The sequence below is a fragment of the Conger conger genome, chromosome 6, assembly GCF_963514075.1.
Source record: "Conger conger chromosome 6, fConCon1.1, whole genome shotgun sequence".
In the NCBI taxonomy this organism is placed as follows: domain Eukaryota; kingdom Metazoa; phylum Chordata; class Actinopteri; order Anguilliformes; family Congridae; genus Conger; species Conger conger.
This window is the reverse complement of record NC_083765.1, coordinates 4316686-4340386: the sequence shown is the minus strand read 5'-3', so window position 1 is coordinate 4340386 and position 23701 is coordinate 4316686. Positions and strand designations below refer to the sequence as shown.

At 44.1% G+C, this 23701-nt stretch overlaps 3 protein-coding genes and 1 non-coding gene across 6 annotated transcripts; 1 reads left to right on the top strand and 3 right to left on the bottom strand.

The window, feature by feature from the left end:
- Positions 1 to 3728: 3728 nt before the first annotated feature.
- Positions 3729 to 8075, bottom strand: LOC133130143 (gastrula zinc finger protein XlCGF57.1-like). 3 transcript variants are annotated; one of them, XM_061244447.1, is made up of 3 exons: positions 8055 to 8075; positions 7459 to 7717; positions 3729 to 6505 (listed from the first exon to the last, which is right to left on the bottom strand). In XM_061244447.1, the coding sequence occupies exons 2-3, from the start codon at positions 7697 to 7699 to the stop codon at positions 4851 to 4853; spliced, it is 1896 nt and encodes a 631-aa protein (XP_061100431.1). In that variant the 5' UTR covers positions 7700 to 7717; positions 8055 to 8075; the 3' UTR covers positions 3729 to 4850. The 3 variants fall into 3 exon arrangements, with proteins under 3 accessions (XP_061100431.1, XP_061100430.1, XP_061100432.1); XM_061244448.1 differs by lacking the exon at positions 8055 to 8075 and having other exon boundaries at positions 5089 to 5256; positions 5343 to 6505; positions 7459 to 7769; XM_061244446.1 differs by lacking the exon at positions 8055 to 8075 and having other exon boundaries at positions 7459 to 7769.
- Positions 8076 to 8757: 682 nt separating this feature from the next.
- On the bottom strand, positions 8758 to 11892 carry LOC133130156 (zinc finger protein 235-like). The gene is made up of 2 exons (XM_061244474.1): positions 11575 to 11892; positions 8758 to 10528 (listed from the first exon to the last, which is right to left on the bottom strand). The coding sequence occupies exons 1-2, from the start codon at positions 11855 to 11857 to the stop codon at positions 9441 to 9443; spliced, it is 1371 nt and encodes a 456-aa protein (XP_061100458.1). The 5' UTR covers positions 11858 to 11892; the 3' UTR covers positions 8758 to 9440.
- Positions 11893 to 15360: 3468 nt separating this feature from the next.
- trnar-ccu (transfer RNA arginine (anticodon CCU)) lies at positions 15361 to 15433 on the top strand. Its single transcript has one exon. It is a non-coding gene; the product is annotated as a tRNA-Arg (tRNA).
- Positions 15434 to 18738: 3305 nt separating this feature from the next.
- Positions 18739 to 19851, bottom strand: LOC133130484 (gastrula zinc finger protein xLCGF3.1-like). Its single transcript, XM_061245102.1, has one exon. It carries the CDS (start codon positions 19849 to 19851, stop codon positions 18739 to 18741), a length of 1113 nt encoding a protein of 370 aa, XP_061101086.1.
- Positions 19852 to 23701: the final 3850 nt, after the last annotated feature.

The following is a 23701-nucleotide window of genomic DNA, read 5'->3' as shown; positions in this document are numbered from 1 at the left end:
GACACAACATCCGCGTATGAAACCATAGATATAGAAACGTAGTTATTTCTAGATTTGACGTGCTGCGTCTGCGCGGCCGCCATCTTGGGGCGGTCAAGATCCGCTTGTAAGTAAATATAAACGAGTTCTTCGGATCGCTTACTTTTAATGCGTTCTATCATATAACGAAGTGAGATAACTAACCAGTGAGCTGAAAAGTCCCAAGGACCAGTTTTACCAAGTGTACAGTGAAAAATAGCATCCGTTTCTGTACGCGACGCAAATAGGATGCCTGTTCGGCGGTGTGTTTACCTTTGAGTCGTGCTGGTGTTTGCCACATTTGCCAGAGGGCCAGCAAAATTAAATATGTTGTTATAACTCAAACGCAGTTACTCCACTACATTTATTTGACAGCTTTAGTTACCTCGGCCAGTAAGAATATTCAAATATTAATTGCACATTAATGTTCCAGAAATAATTAAATATTACATAATATAACATGGCCCAAATGCATAACAAGTACATCTACTTTTGATACTTATACTGCATATTTTGCAGAGAATTTTGTTATAAAGTGAAATGAATGTATAACGTTTTTGGAGAGATTTACAAAAGCTTAAATTCTAAATAAGTTACACTTGATGTTACCTATTCATAGATCGGAGCCTGCTTGTCCCAGTGGAAGTTGTGGCTATTCAGAAGGTTAATGTTTTGGCATAGAGCTGATGCGATCCACCCACAGCATCCATCCATCCATCCATCCATCCATCCAGTATCTGAAACCGCTTATCCTGATCAGGGGGCTGGAGCCTATCCCAGCATACATTGGGCGAAAGGCAAGAATACACCCTGGACAGGTCGCCAGTCCATCGCAGGGCACACACCATTCACTCACACACTCATACCTACGGGCAATTTAGACTCTCCAATCAGCCTAACCTGCATGTCTTTGGACTGTGGGAGGAAACTGGAGTACCCGGAGGAAACCCACACAGACACGGGGAGAACATGCAAACTTCGCACAGAGAGGCCCCGGCCAACGGGGATTCGAACTCAGGACCTCCACTGCACCATCCGTGCCGCCCCACCCACAGCCACTGAATTTAATTCCAAGTATCATGTTCATGTTCATCTCACGTTCATAACAAACCAAATTTCATGAAAATCTCAACTAAGCGAGATTGACTACAGTCGGTTTGTAGTGAAGTCTGCATCTCTCAAAACACATTGTATTTGTTTCCATTACATTAGTGGCATTTGGCAGACGCTCTTATCCAGTACGACGTGCAACAAAGTTCAAAGTGCATCCTCATCACCAGGAAAAAGTATTCTGAAAGACCCTAGAGGGAAGTACAGTTTCAAGTGCTAGGGCCTATTTGATTAATCTGACCTGGCGTTCCCTCTCCGTATCCTCGCACAGCCCTGAGCTCTCCCTCCATCAGCACAGCACAGCGGAGACTGCACTTCTCTCTGTCAACGAGTCATTACATTACATTACATTACATTCTGCGAGCCATAACAGGCAGCCAGTAGAGGTTGCTGAGCAGGGGGGTGACGTGAATGTCTGGGAACATACCAGACGGGCTGCAGCATTCTGGATGAGTTGTAGGGGTCTGATGGCAGATGCTGGAAGGCCAGCCAGCAGAGAATTGCAATAGTCCAGGCGGGACAGGACCATTGCTTGAACAAGGAGCTGAGTGGAGTAGGTGGTGAGAAAGGGTTGGATTCTCCGGATGTTGTACAGGAAGAACCTGCACGCCCGGGTCACCGTAGCGATGTTCTAGCGAGTCCCTTCAGGCTGCACGAGCAACCTCTCTCTCCTCTGTTCCGATCCTTCTTGACCTCTCTGCGGCGTTCGACACAGTCAACCACTCCATCCTCTTAGCCTCCCTGGCATCTACAGGAATCTGTGGCACAGCCTTAGAGTGGATCCAATCTTATCTCTCTGGCTGGTCCTCCCAGGTGACGTGGGCTGGAGGAGTGTCAACCCCTCGCCCCCTTGTTACAGGAGTCCCCCAGGGCTCAGTCCTCGGACCCCTCCTCTTCTCCATCTACACAAGATCCCTTGGCCCTGTTATCTCTGCTCATGGCATCTCCTATCATTGTTATGCCGATGACACCCAACTCTTTCTCTCCTTCCCTCCATCAGACACACAGGTCTCTACCCGTATCTCCGCCTGCCTGAGAGACATCCAGAGCTGGATGGGCAACCACCATCTAAAGCTCAACCCAGGTAAGACGGAGGTGATCTTCATCCCTGCTTTAACCTCTCCCTTCTCCGATTTCTCCATCTCACTAGGGGATATCACAGTGACCTCATCCCCTAGTGCAAGAAACCTTGGAGTGGTGATGGACAACAGGCTATCCTTCTCCAAGAACATCGCTACGGTGACCCAGGCGTGCAGGTTCTTCCTGTACAACATCCGGAGAATCCGACCCTTTCTCACCACCTACTCCACTCAGCTCCTTGTTCAAGCAATGGTCCTGTCCCGCCTGGACTATTGCAATTCTCTGCTGGCTGGCCTTCCAGCATCTGCCATCAGACCCCTACAACTCATCCAGAATGCTGCAGCCCGTCTGGTATTCAATGTTCCCAGACATTCACGTCACGCCCCTGCTCAGCAACCTCCACTGGCTGCCTGTTATGGCTCGCATCAAATTTAAAACTTTGGTGCTCGCATACCAGGCAGTTAAAGGATCAGCCCCTGTATATATTCAATCCCTTATAAAGACCTATACACCAAGACCCCTCCGTTCTGCCACTTTGTGCCGTCTGGCGCCTCCCCCTCGCCACACCTGCACTTCATGCTCACGACTGGTGTCTGTCCTGGTCCCACGGTGGAGGAATGACCTCCCGGTGGATGTCAGAAGTTCCGTCCCCGTCCAACCTCATCGACACAGCCTTTCACTCTCTGGATAATATTTTGTGCACTGCACAAGTACATGGTCAACAGTTTCCTTTGACGTTGCATTCCTCACTCATATCTGAATTGAGCCCTGTCCGATCCAATATCGTCACGATAATGACCTTTTCTCTTCTGCACTTCCTTTCAGACTGCGTGACACTAATTGATTTGTGTCATAGCATCTCCGTCATTTACGTTCATGATCTCATTTCCTTTGCCACACGCCCATTATTTTATGCTTGATTAAAGCGTTTTCTTAACCCATTCCAAGGGTCTGTGAAATATTTCATTTTCACTTATGCAGGGTCCTTTGAGTCTTTGTCTCCTCTCCACAGTTGTCTCCTCAGTAGGTTCGTCATGGTTACTGAATTGTGATATATTGATTCAAAACAAATTCAATACTGAAAGCAAGAATGATCTGAAATCATAACTACTCTGCAGGAGCAAATGCACAGTATGTTCGGACCGACAGGGATGCACAGCGTACAGCATTACAGAAAACACGCGCCTTTTTTCTTCGTCTTATTTATTTGGGCAACTTCCTTCGTCTAGTCCTGGACTAAATTTGATTTTGAATGGAGAATCTCCGTATGAAACTCAGTTTAGTCCAGGACTAATCTTAACCTGTGTCTGCGAAACCAGCGCAGAGTATCAAGTTAAATAATATATATATATATATATTTAAAAACACAACATATTAGCCTCCTATTCTGAAAAAGTGGGTTAATGATAATAATAATAATAATAATAATAATAAAATAATAACAACAATAATAATTAACTATTTATATAGCACTTTTCAAAAACAAAGCGCTTTGCACGCATAAAAATGAAATGAATGAATACAAGTACAGGAATACAGATATGAAAATAAGTATACAGATTAGCCAAAGAAGCAGAATGAGAGGGGGCGTGGGTAAATAAAATAACAAATTTGTACAGCAAAATACAAGATAGCTGAGCAAACAGCTATGCCGAGTCGGCTTACACTCCAAGCTCATGCTGGCTAGCGCCCTAAGAAAGCAAGCAATTCATGCAACAGTTGAGACTGCAGTAAAAATGTACAGCGTCACAGTTCAAATAACATAGCGATCTTTTAATCTGAACACCGGACGTGCTATACAATGCTCGTCTTCATGAAGCTGGTAGTTTTCCCGGTGGCCCGGACGATAACTAACATAACTGAAAATACATGCTAGCAGGCACAGAACAAAGCTTCAAAATACACAATCACGTGATAGCGTTGTATCCAATAAGGGGTTGAAACATCATGATGACACTGGAAGTAGAAAGGGAGCGATGCCAGATTTGTAAATCAGGTGACAAGAATTTTGTATCCACACCGGCAGCCTACATTTACATTTACATTATTGGCATTTGGCAGACGCTCTTATCCAGAACGACGTACAGTTGATTAGACTAAGCAGGAGACAATCCTCCCCTGGAGCAATGTAGGGTTAAGGGCCTTGCTCAAGGGCTCAACGGCTGTGCGGATCTTATTGCAGTTACACCGGGATTAGAACCACCAACCTTGCGTGTCCCAGTCATTTACCTTAACCACTACGATAGAGGCCGCCCCTAAAACAAAGTCTTACTGTTCTATATCACGACAGTAGGCTAGACTTGGGTTTGCCGTAATGCTAGCCTAGTAACCTTACCTACCTTACTGCTGCCACTATAGGACCCACTTCCTTCTGTCTGTGCAGATACCCATCTACTGCTCTCAGTCTCTTCAAATAGCACAACACGTTGCACAGAGAGAGATTGTTGTACAAGCAGGTAAGGTTGGCATGTGCCACAGGAATTGATTTTGCGGGTAAAGCAGTGCCAACTGCTGGCCAGTGAGAGGGGAGAGGGGAGAGGGGATGGGTGCTCAACTGGCTCAGAGTAAGGTGATGAACATTTAACCTTAAAAAAGTTTTTTAATAAATAAATTGTCGTCCTAAAGGTGTCCCGGGAATGATGTCAGTTAATCCCAAACACATTGTTTATTGTCCCCGGGACATTATTAGTCTGGAGTCCTGATTGTGAGAAAGTACGAGTCTCTGAAGAGTGTGATTCTGGGAGAAACTCCTGCTGCACAGTGTGCAACTGAATGGTGTTCCCCCTGGTGTGGACCCTTTCATGAGTTTTAAGATTACTTCGTCGGGTGAAGCTCTTCCCACACTCGTTGCAGCAGTGGAGTTTCTCTCCTGTGTGGATTCTCTGGTGTTGCTTAAGAGCACTGAGATAGGCAAAGCTCTTATTACACACTGTGCAGCTGAAGCATTTCTCTCCTGTGTGAATCACCTGGTGAGTTTTAAGATGGCTCTTCTGGGAGAAGCACCTTCCACACTGCTCACAACTGAACGGTTTCTCCCCCGTGTGGACCCTTTGGTGAGATACAAGAAGACTTAGTTTGTAAAAGCTCTTATTGCACACTGTGCAGCTGAAGCATTTCTCTCCTGTGTGAGTCACCTGGTGAGTTTTAAGCTGGCTCTTCAGGAAGAAGCACTTTCCACACTGCTCACAAGTGAAGGGTTTCTCTTTGGTGTGGACGCTTTGATGAGATTTAAGACTACCTAGTCGGTTGAAGCTCTTCCCACACTCGTTGCAGCAGTGGGGTTTTTCCCCTGTGTGGATTCTCTGATGTTGCTTAAGAACACTGAGATAGGCAAAGCTCTTATTACACACTGTGCAGCTGAAGCATTTCTCTCCTGTGTGAATCACCTGGTGAGATTTAAGATGGCCCTTCAGGGAGAAGCACTTTCCACACAGCTCACAAGTGAACGGTTTCTCTTTGGTGTGGACCCTTTGATGAGTTTTAAGATTACCTAGTCGGTTGAAGCTCTTCCCACACTCTTTGCAGCAGTGGGATTTCTCTCTGGTGTGAACGAGCTGGTAGGCTTTTCTGTACTTTGTACAAACGTATCGCCCAGTGTGAGTGCTTTTGTGCGCTTGAAGGACATGTGACTGGGAGAAGCTCTGGTCACACACAGAGAAGCTGAACTGTTTCCCCGCACTGTGCTGCTCCTCGTGTGCCTTCAGTTCAAGAGCGTCCGGGAACGTCTTCCCACAGCGTGTGCAGATGAACTCCTCCTCCTGTCCCTCAGTTCTGCAGGGACTCTTTGCTTCTGCTGACGTGTCAGAACTCGCCTCACACAGGGCGCTTCCATCACACTCTCCTGGAGAACCCAGAGGGAATGCCAGCTCTGCTGAAACCTCATCAGGCAGCCCATAAGAGCACTCATTGTAGAGGGGGCGGCCATTTTGTTTCTGTTGTTGTGATGCTGACCCCTCGCCCTTCTCCGACCGTGGCCTCCGAGCTGTGTAATGCGGAGGAGAGAAGTCGTCATCTAACCGGGCATCAACTAGCTCCAAGCTTCCTATGCACTGTCTGTTTTTTTCCAGAGAAATTTCTAAGCTGTTGGCCTTGCTCCACACTGTCTGGAGCTCCATCCCCCAGTCTGCGGACTCCAGCAGGGGGAGTGTGGGGGTGAGAGGCTGCTCCTCTGGCTCCTGTTTGAGTTCTGCTTGCAGCTCCTTTTCTGGGTCTCCTGCAGGGCAGGGTTGCATGTGCAGCTCCTCCTCCTTACAGAGGGGCCCTTCACCATTATTAGCAGCAGCTGCCCCTGAAGTGTCTGCACAAAAGCAAAAATATCTTGATCTCAACTGCAGGTAATTTGTAATGTGTCACAACTTGACTTGGCTTGATGTCTTTAGCCATTATAACCAGTAATTCCAAGCCCAATTTTATATATATACCCCCATGGGATGCTATCACAGATATTCTCACAGGTAGCAGCACAGATTCAGACCAGTCCTACTCTCTTTGATCAAGCAGGTGTGCAGTAATACATTAAACTGTTTAAATAGTGGAATTGTCGTTGGTTATTGCAATCAATTTTAGATTATAGGAGTGTTACACGTATGTTTTAAAAAAAAGAAAAAGATAGTTGGAAGTTTTGTATCAACAAAACCCACCCAGTACCAAAGGTTTTAGGAAGGTTTATAAAGGATGTAACTTCAACATATCCAAGGTAGATGGTCGGGTTACATTTCTGACAGGGACTGGGTTTCCGGAAGAGTGTGTCATATCTCAGCTGATATTTTCAGAAACGTGCTTATTTTTACACATTGAGAAAGTGTTCTTAAATAAAATGTAAAATGTTAACCCCACCCCCACCTTCTTAAAAATATATTTTTTTTTAAAAGCTCCCTTGTGAAAACAAGTGTATTTCGTTGGCAACACATCTCCAAAAAGAACGTACACATCGTGTTTATATTCCAGATATGAAACATTGTGTACGCCACGTACTCCCTAAATCATATTTCATGGCGACACCCAGCTAACTTTGAATAGCTCTACCGGCGAAATTAAATTGGAAGTTCAAATTTGCAGGAATTTTCTACATCATTGTGCACCAAAACACAGAAAAAAAAAATCCAAGAGGCTAAATTGGAACTGCAACTGAAATATTGCGCGGTGTTCTTGCTACAGCTAACTGCAAATAAACAGCTACGATTGGCAAATGTTTTTTTTTTTTTTTTTCATAAAAAGTGACATTTTCATGTAATAAGCTATGCAACCCACGTATTTGTGCTTCTGTGAATTCGTCGCAAACCGGAACTTCAAATGAGAGTTTTAGAGAATTGTCCGGCGTTCCCTCTCCGTATCCTCGCACAGCCCTGAGCTCTCCCTCCATCAGCAGTAACTTCGCTTTTAGCGCTTCGTTCTCTCTTTGGCTTCTGCTCATCTCCAATCGCCAAACAGCAGACCCATCATCAACTAATTTAGTAATTTCTGCTGCCGCCGTTTTCGCTAAAGCGTCCATGATGGAGGCCACCTGAACCTGAAAAGTAGCAAAAGACGACATTTCTCGCAAACTACATGAAACAGCGAGACACAACATCCGCGTATGAAACCATAGATATAGAAACGTAGTTATTTCTAGATTTGACGTGCTGCGTCTGCGCGGCCGCCATCTTGGGGCGGTCAAGATCCGCTTGTTAGTAAATATAAACGAGTTGTTCGGATCACTTTATCACTGGTAAGCTTACTTTTAATGCGTTCTATCATATAACGCAGTGACATAACTAACCAGTGAGCTGAAAAATCCCAAGGACCAGTTTTACCAAGTGTACAGTGAAAAATAGCATCCGTTTCTGTACCCGACCCAAATAGGATACCTGATCGGCGGTGTGTCTACATTTGAGTCGTGCTGGTGTTTGCCGCATTTGCCAGAGGGCCAGCTAAATTAAATATGTTGTTCTTACTCAAACGCAGTTACTCCACTACATTTATTTGACAGCTTTAGTTACCTTGGCCAGTAAGAATATTAAAATAATAATTGTACATTAATGTTCCGGAAATAATGAAATATTACATAATATAACATGGCCCAAATGCAGAACAAGTACATCTACTTTTGATACTTATACTGCATATTTTGCAGAGAATTTTGTTCTCAAGTGAAATGAATGTATAACTATTTGGAGAGATTTACAAAAGCTTAAATTCTAAATAATTTACACTTGATGTTACCTATTCATAGATCGGAGCCTGCTTGTCCCAGTGGAAGTTGTGGCTATTCAGAAGGTTAATGTTTTGGCATAGAGCTGATTAGATCCACCCACAGCAACTGAATTTAATTCCAACAAGTAACCGGTATCATTCATCTCACGTTCATAACAAACCAAATTTCATGAAAATCGAAGTAAGCGAGCTTGACTACAGTCGGTTTGTAGTGAAGTCTGCATCTCTCAAAACACATTGTATTTGTTTCCATTACATTAGTGGCATTTGGCAGACGCTCTTATCCAGTACGACGTGCAACAAAGCAAGCAATTCCTGCAACAGTTGAGACTGCAGTAAAAATGTACATCGTCACAGTTTAAATTACATAGCGATCTTTTAATCTGAACACCGGACGTGCTATACAATGCTCGTCTTCATGAATAGCTGGTAGTTTTCCCGGTGGCCCGGAAGATAACTAACGTAACTGAAAAGACATGCAAGCAGGCACAGAACAAAGTTTCAAAATACACAATCACGTGATAGCGTTGTATCCAATAAGGGGTTGATACATCATGATGACACTGGAAGTAGAAAGAGAGCGATGCCCAGATTTGTAAATCAGGTGACAAGAATTTTGTATCCACACCGGCAGCCTAAAACAAAGTCTTACTGTTCTATATCACGACAGTAGGCTAGACTTGGGTTCGCCGTAATGCTAGCCTAGTAACCTTACCTAGCAATACTGCTGCCACAATAGGACCCACTTCCTTGTCTTCTGTCTGTGCAGATACCCATCTATTGCTCTCAGTCTCTTCAAATAGCACGACACGTTGCACAGAGAAAATAAAATAAAATAAAAATTGTAGTCCTAAAGGTGTCCTGGGAATGATGTCAGTTAATCACAAACACACTGTTTATTGTCCCCGGGAAGTTATTAGTCTGGAGTCCTGATTGTGAGAAGAGTCTCTGAAGAGTGCGATTCTGGGAGAAACTCCTGCTGCACAGTGTGCAACTGAACGGTGTTCCCCCCGGTGTGGACCTTTTGGTGAGATTTAAGATTACCTGGTCGGTTGAAGCTCTTCCCACACTCGTTGCAGTAGTGGGGTTTTTCCCGTGTGAACTCTCTGATGTCGCTTAAGAACATGGAGATAGGCAAAGCTCTTATTACACACAGTGCAGCTGAAGCATTTCTCTCCTGTGTGAATCACCTGGTGAGTTTTAAGATGGCCTTTCAGGGAGAAGCACTTTCCACACTGCTCACAAGTGAAGGGTTTCTCTTTGGTGTGGACACTTTGATGAGATTTAAGACTACCTGGTCGGTTGAAGCTCTTCCCACACTCATTGCAGCAGTGGGGTTTTTCCCCTGTGTGGACTCTCTGATGTTGTTTAAGAACACTGAGATAGGCAAAGCTCTTATTACATACTGTGCAGCTGAAGCATTTCTCTCCTGTGTGAGTCACCTGGTGAGTTTTAAGATGGCCTTTCAGGGAGAAGCACTTTCCACACTGCTCACAAGTGAACGGTTTCTCTCTGGTGTGGACCCTTTGATGAGTTTTAAGATTACCTAGTCGGGTAAAGCTCTTCCCACAGCGTGTGCAGATGAACTCCTCCTCCTGTCCCTCAGTTCTGCAGGGACTCTTTGCTTCTGCTGACGTGTCAGAACTCGCCTCACACGGGGCGCTTCCATCACACTCTCCTGGAGAACCCAGAGGGAATGCCAGCTCTGCTGAAACCTCATCAGGCAGCCCATAAGAGCACTCTTTGTAGAGGGGGTGGCCATTTTGTTTCTGTTGTTGTGATGCTGACCCCTCGCCCTTCTCCAAGCATGGCCTCCGAGCTGTGTAATGCGGAGGAGAGAAGTCGTCATCTAACCGGGCATCAACCGGCTCCAAGCTTCCTACGCACTGTCTCTTTTTTTCCTGAGAAATTTCCAAGCTGTTGGCCTTGCTCCACACAGACTGGAGCTCCAGCCCCAAGTCCACAGACAGGGGGAGTGTGGGGGTGAGAGGCTGCTCCTCTGGCTCCTGTTTGAGTTCTGCTTGCAGCTCCTTTTCTGGGTCTCCTGCAGGGCAGAGTGGCATGTGCAGCTCCTCCTCCTTACAGAGGGGTCCTTCACCATCATTAGCAGCAGCTGCCCCTGAAGTGCCTGCACAAAAGCAAAAATATCTTGAAATCTGAACTACAGTTAATTCGTAATATGTCACAACTTGACTTGGCTTGATGTCTTTAGCCATTACAACCAGTAATTCCAAGCCCAATTTTAAATATATCATTATTAATCCCCATGGGATGCTATCACAGATATTCTCACAGGTAGCAGCAGAGATTCAGACCAGTCCTACTCTCGTTGATCAAGCAGGTGTGCAGTAATACATTAAACTGGAATTGTCGTTTGTTATTGCAATCAATTTTACACGTATGTAAAAAAAAAAAAAAAAGTAAGAAAAAAGACAAGAAAAACAAAACCCACCCAGTACCAAAGGTTTTAGGAAGGTTTATAAAGGATGTAACTTTAACATATCCAAGGTAGATGGTCGGGTTACATTTCTGACAGGGACTGGGTTTCCAGAAGAGTGTGCCAAAAATAGTCAATTGAAAGGGATTTAAATATTCTATGGGTCATATCTCAGCTGATATCATTAGAACCATGCTTATTTTTATACATTGAGAAAGTGTTCTTAAATAAATAATCTACAAATAAAATCAAATTTTAAATGTTTACCCCACCCCCACCTTCTTAAAAAAAGAAAAAGAAAAAAAAGCTCCCTTTTACAAGTGTATTTCGTTGGAAACATATCTCCAAAAAGAACGCAGACATCGTGTTTATATTCCAGATATGAAATATTGTATACGCCACGTACTCCCTAAATTCTAATGTTCAAAGACCTTTGGCTTTTCTTTCCTACGTTATGGACCTCTGAAATCATATTTCATGGCGACACCCAGCTAACTTTAAATAGCTCTACCGGCGAAATTAAATTGGAAGTTCAAATTTGCAGGGATTTTCTACATCATTGTGCACCAAAACACAGAAAAATAAAAAAATCTAAGAGGCTAAATTGGAACTGCAACTGAAATATTGCGCGGTGTTCTTGCTACAGCTAACTGCAAATAAACAGCTACGATTGGCAAACTGTTTTTGGTTTTTTTTATAAAAAGTGACATTTTCATGTAATAAGCTATGCAACCCACGTATTTGTGCTTCTGTGAATTCGTCGCAAACCGGAACTTCAAATGAGAGTTTTAGAGAATTGTCCGGCGTTCCCTCTCCGTATCCTCGCACAGCCCTGAGCTCTCCCTCCATCAGCAGTAACTTCGCTTTTAGCGCTTCGTTCTCTCTTTGGCTTCTGCTCATCTCCAATCGCCAAACAGCAGACCCATCATCAACTAGTTTCGTAATTTCTGCTGCTGCCGTTTTCGCTAAAACCTCCATGATGGAGGCCACCTGAACCTGAAAAGTAGTAAAAGACGACATTCCTCGCAAACTACTTGAAACAGCGAGACACAACATCCGGCGTAACCATAAATATAGAAACGTAGATATTTCTAGATTTGACGTGCTGCGTCTGCGCGGCCGCCATATTGGGGCGGTCAAGGTCCGCTCGTAAGTAAATATAGGCCTAAACGAGTTGCTCGGATCAATTTATCACTGGTAAGCTTACTTTAAATGCGTAGATCATATAACGCAGTGACATAACTAACCAGTGAGCTGAAAAATCCCAAGGACCAGTTTTACCAAGTGTACAGTAAAAAAAAATAGCATCCGTTTCTGTACCGGACCGAAATAGGATACCTGATAGGCGGTGTGTCTACCTTTGAGTCGTGCTGGTGTTGGCAACATTTGCCAAATATGTTGTTATTACTCAAACGCAGTTACTCCACTATATTTATTTGACAGCTTTAGTTACCTCGGCCAGTAAGAATATTAAAATAATAATTGCACATTAATGTTCCAGAAATAATTTAATATTACATAATATAACATGGCCCAAATGCAGAACAAGTACATCTACTTTTGATACTTATACTGCATATTTTGCAGAGAATTTTGTTCTAAAGTGAAATTAATGTATAGCTTTTTTGGAGAGATTTACAAAAGCTGAAATTCTAAATAATTTACACTTGATGTTGCCTATTCATAGATCGGAGCCTGCTTGTCCCAGTGGAAGTTGGGGCTATCATGTTCATGTTCATCTCACGTTCATAACAAACCAAATTTCATGAAAAAGTAAGCGAGATAGGTTACAGTTGGTTTGTAGTGAAGTCTGCATCTCTCAAAACACATTGTATTTGTTTACATTACATTATTGGCATTTGGCAGACGCTGTTATCCAGTACGATGTAAAACAATGTGCAAAGTGCATAACCAGGGATAAGTGCGCTGAAAGACCCTAGAAGGAAGTAGTTTTAAGTGCTAGGGGTACAAACAAGATAAGTACTAGGGCCTATTTGATTAATCTGACAATGGATTATATCTAAAACTGCACATATACAGCACAACGTAATAGAACACTGACGTAGGAACAATAAACAGCTTACATATCCAAACAAAACTCGCAAAAATATCCTAGTGAACAAGTTATTACACAAGTAAACATCACTGAACTGATCAGGATCCAGAGCCTCGCCTACCATTACATTACGTTATTGGCATTTGGCAGACGCTCTTATCCAGACCGACGTACAGTTGATTAGACTAAGCAGGAGACAATACTCCCCTAGAGCAATGCAGGGTTAAGGGCCTTGCTCAAGGGCCCAACGGCTGTGCGGATCTTATTGTGGTTACACCGGGATTAGAGCCACCAACCTTGCGGGCCCCAGTCATTCACCTTAACCACTACGCAACAGGTGGCCCCCCTACCACATCAACAGCACCATACAGCTCAAAAACAAAACCGCATACATGAACCGCTTCTACTTTGCCACTAGTTTCCTGCATCCTGGATCACAGGCACCCCTACTCCGGAGATTGCCTGGAGGGTGATCAACATCACCAAGAACTCTTTATGGGACTCGAGCAATATCATGTTATTTCAAAAACAGGAACTTCACACTGTCATAATTACCCGCCAGATCAAATGGTAAATGGCAGGCATTTATATAGCGCTGTACAATTGATGCTTCTCCATTCACCCATTCACACGCCGACAGCGATTGGCTGCTATGCAAGGCCCCGACCGGCTCGTCAGGAGCATTTGGGGGTTAGGTGTCTTGCTCAGGGACACTGACTCGACACAGCCCAGCCGGGGGATCGAACCGGCAACCCTCTGACTGCCAGACAACTTACTGCCTGAGCCATGTCGCCCCCCATCACCCCCCATCACCCCCCATCACCCCCAGATCACCCCCAGATCAAAGACTACTATCACCTGGACTGCCAAAGCTGGAAAAAATACCACCAACACAAAATGGAAAATCCAGAACTGCACATAAATCTATTTATAACACAGACTGCCTGGACAATTGCACCTTCACTCCCAACATTAAATCATAAGACACTACCTATTACCTGAACCTTCCCAAACCCGTCCCTATTGTATTGTATTGTACGGAATGTTTACTGTCTACTGTCTTAATGTGGTGTGATATTGTCTGCTGTCATGTTTAAATGTAACCCTGTTTGTACTGTCATGTCTGAAATGTAAATAATTGTATTAAATAAAATAAAACTCAAATAAAAGAACGCATACTGCCACCTGCTGGCCTCCCATATCTCCGCTATATTCAACATACTCGTCGACTAGTTCCGGAACCTTTCGCTAAAACCTCAATGGTGGAGGCCACTTGAAATTGAAAAGAAGTCGACGTTTCTTGCTAATTATATGAACTAACTAGACACAATAAATGCGTATGAAACCATCGAGAGATATATATAATTTGAGACAACCTCCCCTTTCCGGTCCCATGGATTTCAATGGGAGCTGCTCAATGGCGCGAGAAACCAATTCACGGAGGCGGCCATGTTGGGCTACGGGACTTTTGGCATTAAAACCAAGGAAGCAGACTTATTATTTGATGAAGGATGCGCCAAAATATCACTTATATCCGTAAATTGTTTATTTGAACATTATATTGTTCTGAAAGGAAATAACTTTTTTTTTTAAACAAAGGAATACAGTAAGAATCCAGTATACGGGGGATAGTATACAAACAGAACAAAAACAGCCAGGGGTACATCACACTGGATAAAGATATTATCAAGTATACAAATATTAAATGTTTTGATAGCCTTTTTATTAGTTTTATTAAAAAGTAGTTTCGCATATCGCTCAACATCTTTCATGAAAACAACAAAGTAAGGTTTTTTATTACTACATTTATGAATTAAATATTTTGCCAGCATCAATATCAAATTTATTATAAAATAATAATAATCCCAAAATAAATTCTTTAAAGATATTATCACTGACAAATCTGCAAAGGTCTTGCCAGAATTTCTTGGTTTGAGAACGCAGTGAGAATTCAGAAAGTGGAAGCTAGATCACCTCGCTCGTTCTCGCGCTTATTGAGCGCAGTGAAGGCCTACAACTACGGGGCACGTTGTACGAGTGTCTAAAATGTCGGAAAACTGGCTGGAAATAGTGTGGCTTTCCAACCAATTTTAGGAAAATATTTTGTGCATTGGACAGTATAGTATAGAGAGAGAGGAAGAATGGGAGCGAGAGAGAGGGAAAGACGTACAACAATGTGTCGGACGATCGGATTCGAACCGCCGACGTCACGGCAAGCAATAGAGGACGCGGATAGCGCTCGACAGGCTGCGCCACCCGAGAGACCAATGTTTCATAAATAAATTAAATTGGCAATGTAATTGTACCTAATTCAGTTAATCTCAGTCTGAAGGAGTGTCAAATTCGCGAAGAATCAACCGGATGTGTGCAGCGTGACTGCCATTACAAAGTTCTGTAACAACAGACTTTTCTTTGTTATATCAAGAGGGCCCCAGCCCTAGCCTCTCATAGACGGAGTGACCACAGTGCCCCAGTGGCCTAATGGATAAGGCACTGGCCTCCTAAGCCAGGGATTGTGGGTTCGAGTCCCATCTGGGGTGGATTTCTCTTTTGCTTGCTGGTGCACTGTGAATGATTTATAATTCATTACTATATTAGTGATACACTTCCTGAATTTCATGACACATGAATGCAAACTGCAGTTTGAATTTCTGGGACAAAATGTTAAATGTGCTTTGCGTTTCATCCATTCATTCATTTTTAAAACCAATAACCAGAATGTCCATTCCTGGCACCAGCATCTGCTGCTAGAAACTCGATCTGACTTGTTATACGGCTTGGTACTCAGAGGTCCCTTAAGACTTGAAAGATCTCAATCTAGAGTCTTTTTACTTAAAGGTACAATAGGTCATTTTGGACTTATTAACAGTCAAGAGGAATAGCAGCAACAAACACCTTCAAACCACAACACCCTCTCCATTCACTGTAAACACACTGACATTGAAACACCATTGGCTGTGGCAATTAAAACCAATTTTCAACCATTGAGTTTGAATTATGGTACAGTTATACAATGTTTCGGTACAGTGTGTCAGGCCGCCAACTGTATATTTTGAAATTTAAGGACTATAAACACAATGGTCTTGTAACAATGTTTTAACACAAAAATCTTACCCATTGTACCTTTAATTCAGTACCCGTTACTTAATTCAGTTCTGAGATGTCCCTTTAAGATGTGAAATCGAACTCGAACTGCGTGAGGTGTGGCCGTGTCTCCCAGATTGTACACAAACCTCAGCACCTGAGACGGCAGGCTACTGGATACCTTCCGTCCTGCAGGTTTTCACTTCAACCGTAATCTGCCACACCCGGTCCTACTAATTAGCAGTGCAGCGGGATCTCTAGCTATTGAATGAAGTGTGCTTTGGTTACAGTGAAAACAGTCAGGACGCTAAATCTCCAGGAACAGGGTTGGGCAGCCCTGAAAATTTTCAACCATGCCCCTGTCAGAAAACTCCCCGAGTCTGCCTTCTCAAACAGTAATTGGCCCAGCTCTGATACATGATCAATACCAACAGCGATGACCTCGTGCTCTGACCTGAAACAAAGCTTAGCATTTAACACCTGCAGGTTACATAAAATAATAACTCTTCGTGAAAAATAGTACTTTTAGTAATAGTAGAGTTTTCATTCCATTTTTTTTTTTTCTGTTGACCCACAAAGGCAAGCTAGAAGGCTAACTGTTGCATGCATTGCTATCTAGGTTTGTAAGTGTATCCACCTAGCTAGCTAACGTTAGCTACCTATTGTAATTCACATCTGATTTCTAGCTAGGTTAGGCCTTTTTTGCTACAAATCAGCTTTTGTAGTTTACAGGCTAGCAAGACTATTAAGTAACCCAACTGCAACTATATGTACGCATATACTATATGCATCAGTGCAGAACTAAGTTTCAAACTGCACAATCACATGATAGTATTGTATCCAATAAGGGGTTGATGCTTCAGGATGGCACTGGAACCAGAAATAGGGCATTAACTTCCGATGTGTCACCGTTTTCACAGTTAAAACGGTCTGGGGACCAAGAGTGTGTAAAGACAGCAAATTAAATTGCCTGTTATATCGCCAGCAAGTACATTTACATTTAAGTCATTTGGCAGACGCTTTTAATCCAAAGCGATTTACAAGTACATAGGTTCTTCCACAAGTTAAAGCATCACATCCATAACTAGTAAAATACACATGAAGTGCTGTTCTAAACAAAATAGTCATCGTAAGTGCAATTATTATTATTATAATTTTTGTTAGACATTCCACCACTGAGGAACCAGAACGGAAAACGGGCGTGAACATGCGACGTGAACGTGCAGCTTGACCGCCAGGTGCTCGTAGTGACGGAACCGTAAGGCGACCAGAGCTGGCAGACTGGAGTGGCCTAGCTGGGGAGTAGGGAACGATTAAGGATTGGATGTAAGGTGGGGCAGTCCCCTTAGCAGCCTGAAATGCCAAAACTAGGGCCCTGAAGCGGATGCTTGCGGCAAAAAGGAAGCCAGTGGAGGCCAGTGAGGAGTGGGGCGACATGAGCCGACCTGGGCTGACTGGTGATCAGGCGGGCTTGCAAGTAGCTTATTGCCATTTCAACCATTACACATCTTGCTGTACTGCAAAAGCAGTTCAAGTTCATATAAAGTTGAACAGATTCTCTTGAATATCAAATAATACCATTTGGTGTGTGTATTTCATAGAGAAAAGGAGCAAGATCAAACTGAAAAACAAAGAGAAGTTTTAGTTTTTTTTAGAAAGTTACATGTTCGGCCTTCTGTCCTAATCAGCATTTATTTATGAATGAAATCCGCTAATGCCTACCAAAACAAGTCTATATCCAGCAAATTGAAATAATATTGTTGGTTGCTGAATTCCCCTTTAAATGAATCAAAGTGTGGCATTTGATGGACATGTCACTCACAGGTTTATACTGTCAGAACTGCAGTACTTGTTTTGGGTGCCTGGAAATGCACCCACAGGCTGTCTGCAGCAGAGCCAAAGCTGCCAGGTCTGGCTCAGCCGTGCCCTAAGAGGATGAGCTTTTTCGATTTTGACGAGGAAATACGACCTTACAGTTTAGTGAGGGCGATGGACAGCGGGAGGACGAGGCAGCCGAGGCGAACCGCTTTCTAGCAGCTCCGACCGCTTATCGTTATGTCCGGAAATCCGAAATATTGAGCATTGGGAGAAGAGCATCTTTGCCGTGCTGCAGAGACTACACACGATGGCAGCACAACTCTTACAACTCTCCGCAGTCGTTCGCCATGGAGTACCCATTCAAATAGCCAACGGTACGGTCAGAGCTGCTAGAAAGCTCACTTGGGCTGCCTCGTCCATCGCTGTTGATTCAAGGCTCCACCGACGGTGATTTTAAGAATGCCTACACACGTAAGTTAAGCATTGACAGCGTGACAGTGCTCCTTTCAGGAACAGAGAGGACGGAATCCATGAAGGAGCCACATTAGTGTGGTGGCCTGTAGCGTAGTGTAGTGGTTAAGGTAAATGACTGGGACACGCAAGGTCGGTAGTTCTAATCCTGCTGTAGCCACAATTAGATCCGCACAGCCGTTGGGCCCTTGAGGCCCTTAACCCTACATTGCTCCAGGGGAGGATTGTCTTCTGCTTAGTCTAATCAACTGTATGTTGCTCTGGATAAGAGCGTCTACCAATAATGTAATGTAGTGAAACTTCACTGCCCAGAAGGAGCAGTACAGCTTAGATTTTCCTCAAGGGCCCCTTGGTTCCTCCTTACTGTGTGAGAGTATGTGCCTCTGAAAATTACATTTCCTGCTTCAGTGTGCAACTGAACGGTTTTTACCTGGTGTGGTCTCTTTGCTGAGCTTAGTCAACTTAAGACAACTTAGTCGAGCAAAGTTCTTCCCACAACCTGAGGTATAGTTTCTCTCCTGTGTGGACACTGGTGAGATTTGAGACTACGTTTAGTGGTCAAAACCTTTTTGCACAGTGCACAAATAAAGCAATTCTCCCCAGTGTGGCCTCTCTGATGTTTCTTAAGAACACTGAGATAGGCAAAGCTCTTATTGCACACTGTGCAGCTGAAGCATTTCTCTCCTGTGTGAGTCACCTGGTGAGTTTTAAGATTGTACTTCTGGGAGAAGCACTTTCCACACTGCTCACAAGTGAACGGTTTCTCCCCCGTGTGGATCCTTTGGTGAGATACAAGATGAGTTAGTTGGGAAAAGCTCTTATTGCACACTTTGCAGCTGAAGCATTTCTCGCCTGTGTGAGTAACCTGGTGAATTTTAAGATTGCTCTTCTGGGAGAAGCACCTTCCACACTGCTCACAAATGAACGGTTTCTCCCCCGTGTGGACCCTTTGGTGAGATACAAGATGACTTAGTTTGTAAAAGCTCTTATTGCACACTATGCAGCTGAAGTGCTTTTCTCCTGTGTGAGTCACCTGGTGAGTTTTTAGACCATTCTTCCGGGAGAAGCCCTTTCCACACTGCTCACAAGTGAAAGGTTTCTCTCTGGTATGAACACGCTGGTGGGCCTTTAGCAAGCATTTGTACCTGAAGCATTTTCTGCACTCCACACAAGCGTGCTGTTTCTGCCCTGTGTGAGTGCTTTCGTGCGCTTTAAGGATGTGTGACTGGGAGAAGCTCTTGCCGCACACAGAGCAGGTGAACGGTTTCACCCTGCTGTGAACCAGCTTGTGCTTCTCCAGGACGCTGGAGGAAGTGAAACCCTTGCCGCACTCTGAACAGCTGAACCGTTTCCCCGCGCTGTGCTGCTGCTTGTGCGTCTTCAGTTCAAGAGCGTCCGGGAACGTCTTCCCACAACGTGTGCAGATGAACTCCTCCTCCTGTCCCTCAGTTCTGCAGGGACTCTTTGCTTCTGCTGATGTGTCAGAACTCACCTCACACGGGGCGCTTCCATCACACTGTCCTGGAGAACCCAGAGGGAATGCATCGGATATCTTAAAATCGCAACTGCAGGTGGTAACTATCATGACACTTGACTGGACCTGGCTTATTAGCCTTAGGAACTACAACCGGTAATGACTAATTACAAATGTATCATTATTAATCCCCATGGGGTATTACCACAGGTATTCTCCTCACTGATCTTCTGTTCCGCCTGTGATTGGCTGCTCTTTGGATCCTCTTCCAGCCTATCCTCCCTGAGCAGCAGAGATTCAGACCAATCCTGCTCCCCATCTACAGGCTGACAAACAGGAAGTGCGAAGATTCAGAACTCCCCTCCTGGTTGCTTGGGCTGAGACATATCACAATGCATTGTGGGATGCAAGTGTAGTATCCTATTTTGCTATTTTACGCAAATGTGGTTCTGGACAGGCTAAAAGCATTTGTTTACTATTTTGGCAGACTAAATGGTGTACGAGTGTACAATTTAAGAATTCAAGAAACTGAATGAGAATACTTCTTGGTTGTTCGGGTTTCTTATTCTTACCAGCAAGGCAAAGTCAATTTTGGCTTATGCGATTTCACCATGCAATGACGTCATTTCACACCTGTCCTCACCAAAACCCCTTAACATAAATACAGACTCATGCACGGTCCATCGCAAACTTCTGCTGAACTTACCTCGAACTTGATATGAAAAGCATCGTTTGTAGCCTCTTTATTATCCACTGGGAGGTTCTGGTCGTCTCTGGTCAGATGTGCGCTCAATCGCTCGTCCAAGACTCTCTCAGCGGCAGAAACGCTTCCTTTCCCTGCAACCTTAGCTGTTGGGATTCAAATACAGAATCAACTACAAGTGAACAACCCCTTTCCATCACGCTTCAGGGCCGTCCCATCATGCTCCAGGGCCGTTCCACGCCAACTCAAGGAGGTTGCACCACAGCACGAAATGTATTTATTTTTCTGTGTGTTGGTGGATAATGAGACAAAATGTGAGCTTCATGCACCTAATATTTGGCTAACGTTAGATTCACTTAAATTAGAATGCCTTTTAATAAATTATATTCATTTAGCTATTTAGCTAGCTAGCTAAATGTTAGCTAGCTAGCTAGTTTGCCTTCATACGGACGTTATAGATCTGCTTTTCTCAATTTGCCTAGTAGCCATTAAAAAATATCATTGGATAAGTCAGCGTCCGGCAGCTATCGACAGTTGATATACTAAGTCAGCTAGCTTGGAGGTAGCTATGGTAACAAACAACAATGTGCGGAAAATGGGAACACTGTCAATCATAGCTAATTGACAGTTCTAATTACCACGCCCAAAATATAGACCCTTTCCCCAGGACAATTATCACGTGAAAAATATAAACGGTACAAAATGCCGGATTCACCAACCTTTGACTTAAAACAATTTTCAAGTCCGTTTTCCGACATTTCGGACGCTGTTTAAACTTGCCACAGAGCTGTTTCAAACTACGACTGACAAAATATACTTTTCATAAAAAGTGCGACCACATTTTCATGTAGGCTAATAATGTGTGCAACTCACGTCTTAGTGCTTCTGTGAATTCATCACAAACCTGAACTTCAAAAGAGATGTTGAGAGAACTGCCCGGCGTTCCCTCTCCGTATCCTCGCACAGCCCTGAGCTCTCCCTCCATCAGCAGTAACTTCGTTTTTAGCGCTTCGTTCTCTCTTTGGCTTCTGCACATCTCCAGTCGCAAGGCAGCAGACACATCATCGACTAGTTTAGTAATTTCTGCTACTGCCGTTTTCGCCAAAACCTCCATGATGGAGGCCACCTGACCCTGAAAAGAAGCACAAGACGACATTTCTTGCGATTTACACGAACTGGCGAGACACAACAGCCGCGGATGAAACAGGAGAATTCTTCTTCTTCGTCTTTTAGTTGGTAATACTCGGCACGTTCAGCACATTGCTGCCTCCACCCGGTGTGGAAGCGCCATCCAAGTTATATACCCTGGGATATAAACCCGTAAATATGGCTCCAAATCCAACGAGACTGCTTTTAAAATCATGTTTATTTCCGTGTTGTGGATTTTATCCCTTCTCGGCCGACTCACCGTGAGAAAAGACAGGTGTAGCGTGTGAACTGGTTGAAATGCGTGAGTCTCACGGTCAATGGGTGAGACTTGAGAGGTTTGTGTTACCTATTCGTAGATCGGAGCCAGACTTGAGAGGTTTGAATACATGCGGCACTCTCTCTATCTCTGCACACCCATCACATTCCCATTTTCCCGCTCTTTGAGTTTATTGCCGGAATTAGGATAAACGTTCCGCCACCTACTGACCGATTTAACCTTTCACTCTCTGGATAATATTGTGTGCACTGTTAGGGTACATGTTCAACATTTTCTTTGACGTTGCATTCCTCACACGTATCTGGATTGAGCCATGCACGATCCATTAACGTCTCGTTAATTATCTTTTCTCTTCCGCACTTCCTTTCACGTGTCACATTAATTGATTTCTGTATGTTACAGTGTCCCCATCCTTTAGGCCATACGCCCATTACATCATTCTTCATTAAAGGTACAGTTGGTAATTTCAGACTTATAATGGTCAAGAATTGCAGCAACTGCGACGATCCTCTGTGTCTAATTGACTTGTACGCCGCTTAAAGCTGTTTCTCCTTTTTGTTTGGTTTTTACACCAGTCTCACCATAATTTCCATTGCATTCACTCACCTACACTACTGACTTGCTGACTACCACATCCCACTTGATTTTTGTACGTATATGTTTTTATTTTGTATTCAATAATATATATTTTTTGTCGCCAAATTGTGTGTGTTTCCAATTTTGTTTTGGCCTAGAGACAGACCATAACAGCAAAAAACACTCTCAAACCAGTTGCCCTTCCTGTGATCACTCCCTGTGTTGCCCTCCCTGTAATCACTCCCTGTGCCATCCTGCCTGTGATCACTCCCTGTGTTGCCCTCCCTGTAATCACTCCCTGTGTTGTCCTGCCTGCAGTTTCTGTTCAGGCTGACCAGAGGCTGCAGAGAGACCTGAAGCAGTGGTAGGGCGGCCTGTAGCATAGTGGTTAAGGTAAATGACTGGGACCCGCAAGGTTGGTGGTTCTACTGTGTACTGTAGCCACAATAAGATCCGCCCTTGAGCAAGGCCCTCAACCCTGCACTGCTCCAGGGGAGGATTGTCTCCTGCTTAGTCTAATCAACTGTATGTTGCTCTGGATAAGAGCGTCTGCCAACTGCCAATAATGTAATGTAATGTAATGTAATATAATGCAGTATGCTCCTGATCTGCAGAAAAGTAGCTGCCCAAATCGGCCTCTGCTGCCCTCTATTGGTCACATATTGTATAGCAATCCTCCCTTTCCAGCAGGCAATGTGTTATACGGTGTTCTCTAAAGCCGCTTTGTTATGTTTAATTCATATATTGTATGATATACAGACATATTTTAATATTCATGCACACATATACTATTGTTTCCGTCCCATTTTGTTAATCTCTGACATCTCTCTGTGCAGCGCCTGCGTTTCAGGAGCTCGGTGTGTGATCAGCGTGATCCGTACAAATGAGCTGCTTCCCAAAGATTGCAGGTTCAAACCCTGGGTGCAACAGCTGCCATTTCAGCCTTGAGTGAGGGACACTCACTGTTGCATTAGTTTGAGGCTGAGGAAATGGTGAAAGCTTAAAAGGGAAAGCTCTCCAAAAATCCCCATTCAGAAGGGTTGGAACCAATTATTTCAGTAGGAATTACTCTGATTTGGCTTGCATGGTGGCGGCACGGATGGTGCAGTGGGTAGCACTGCCGCCTCACAGCAAGGAGGTCCTGGGTTTGAATCCCCGTCGGCCGGGGCCTCTCTGTGCGGAGTTTGCATGTTCTCCCCGTGTCTGTGTGGGTTCCCTCTGGGTACTCCAGTTTCCTCCCACAGTCCAAAGACATG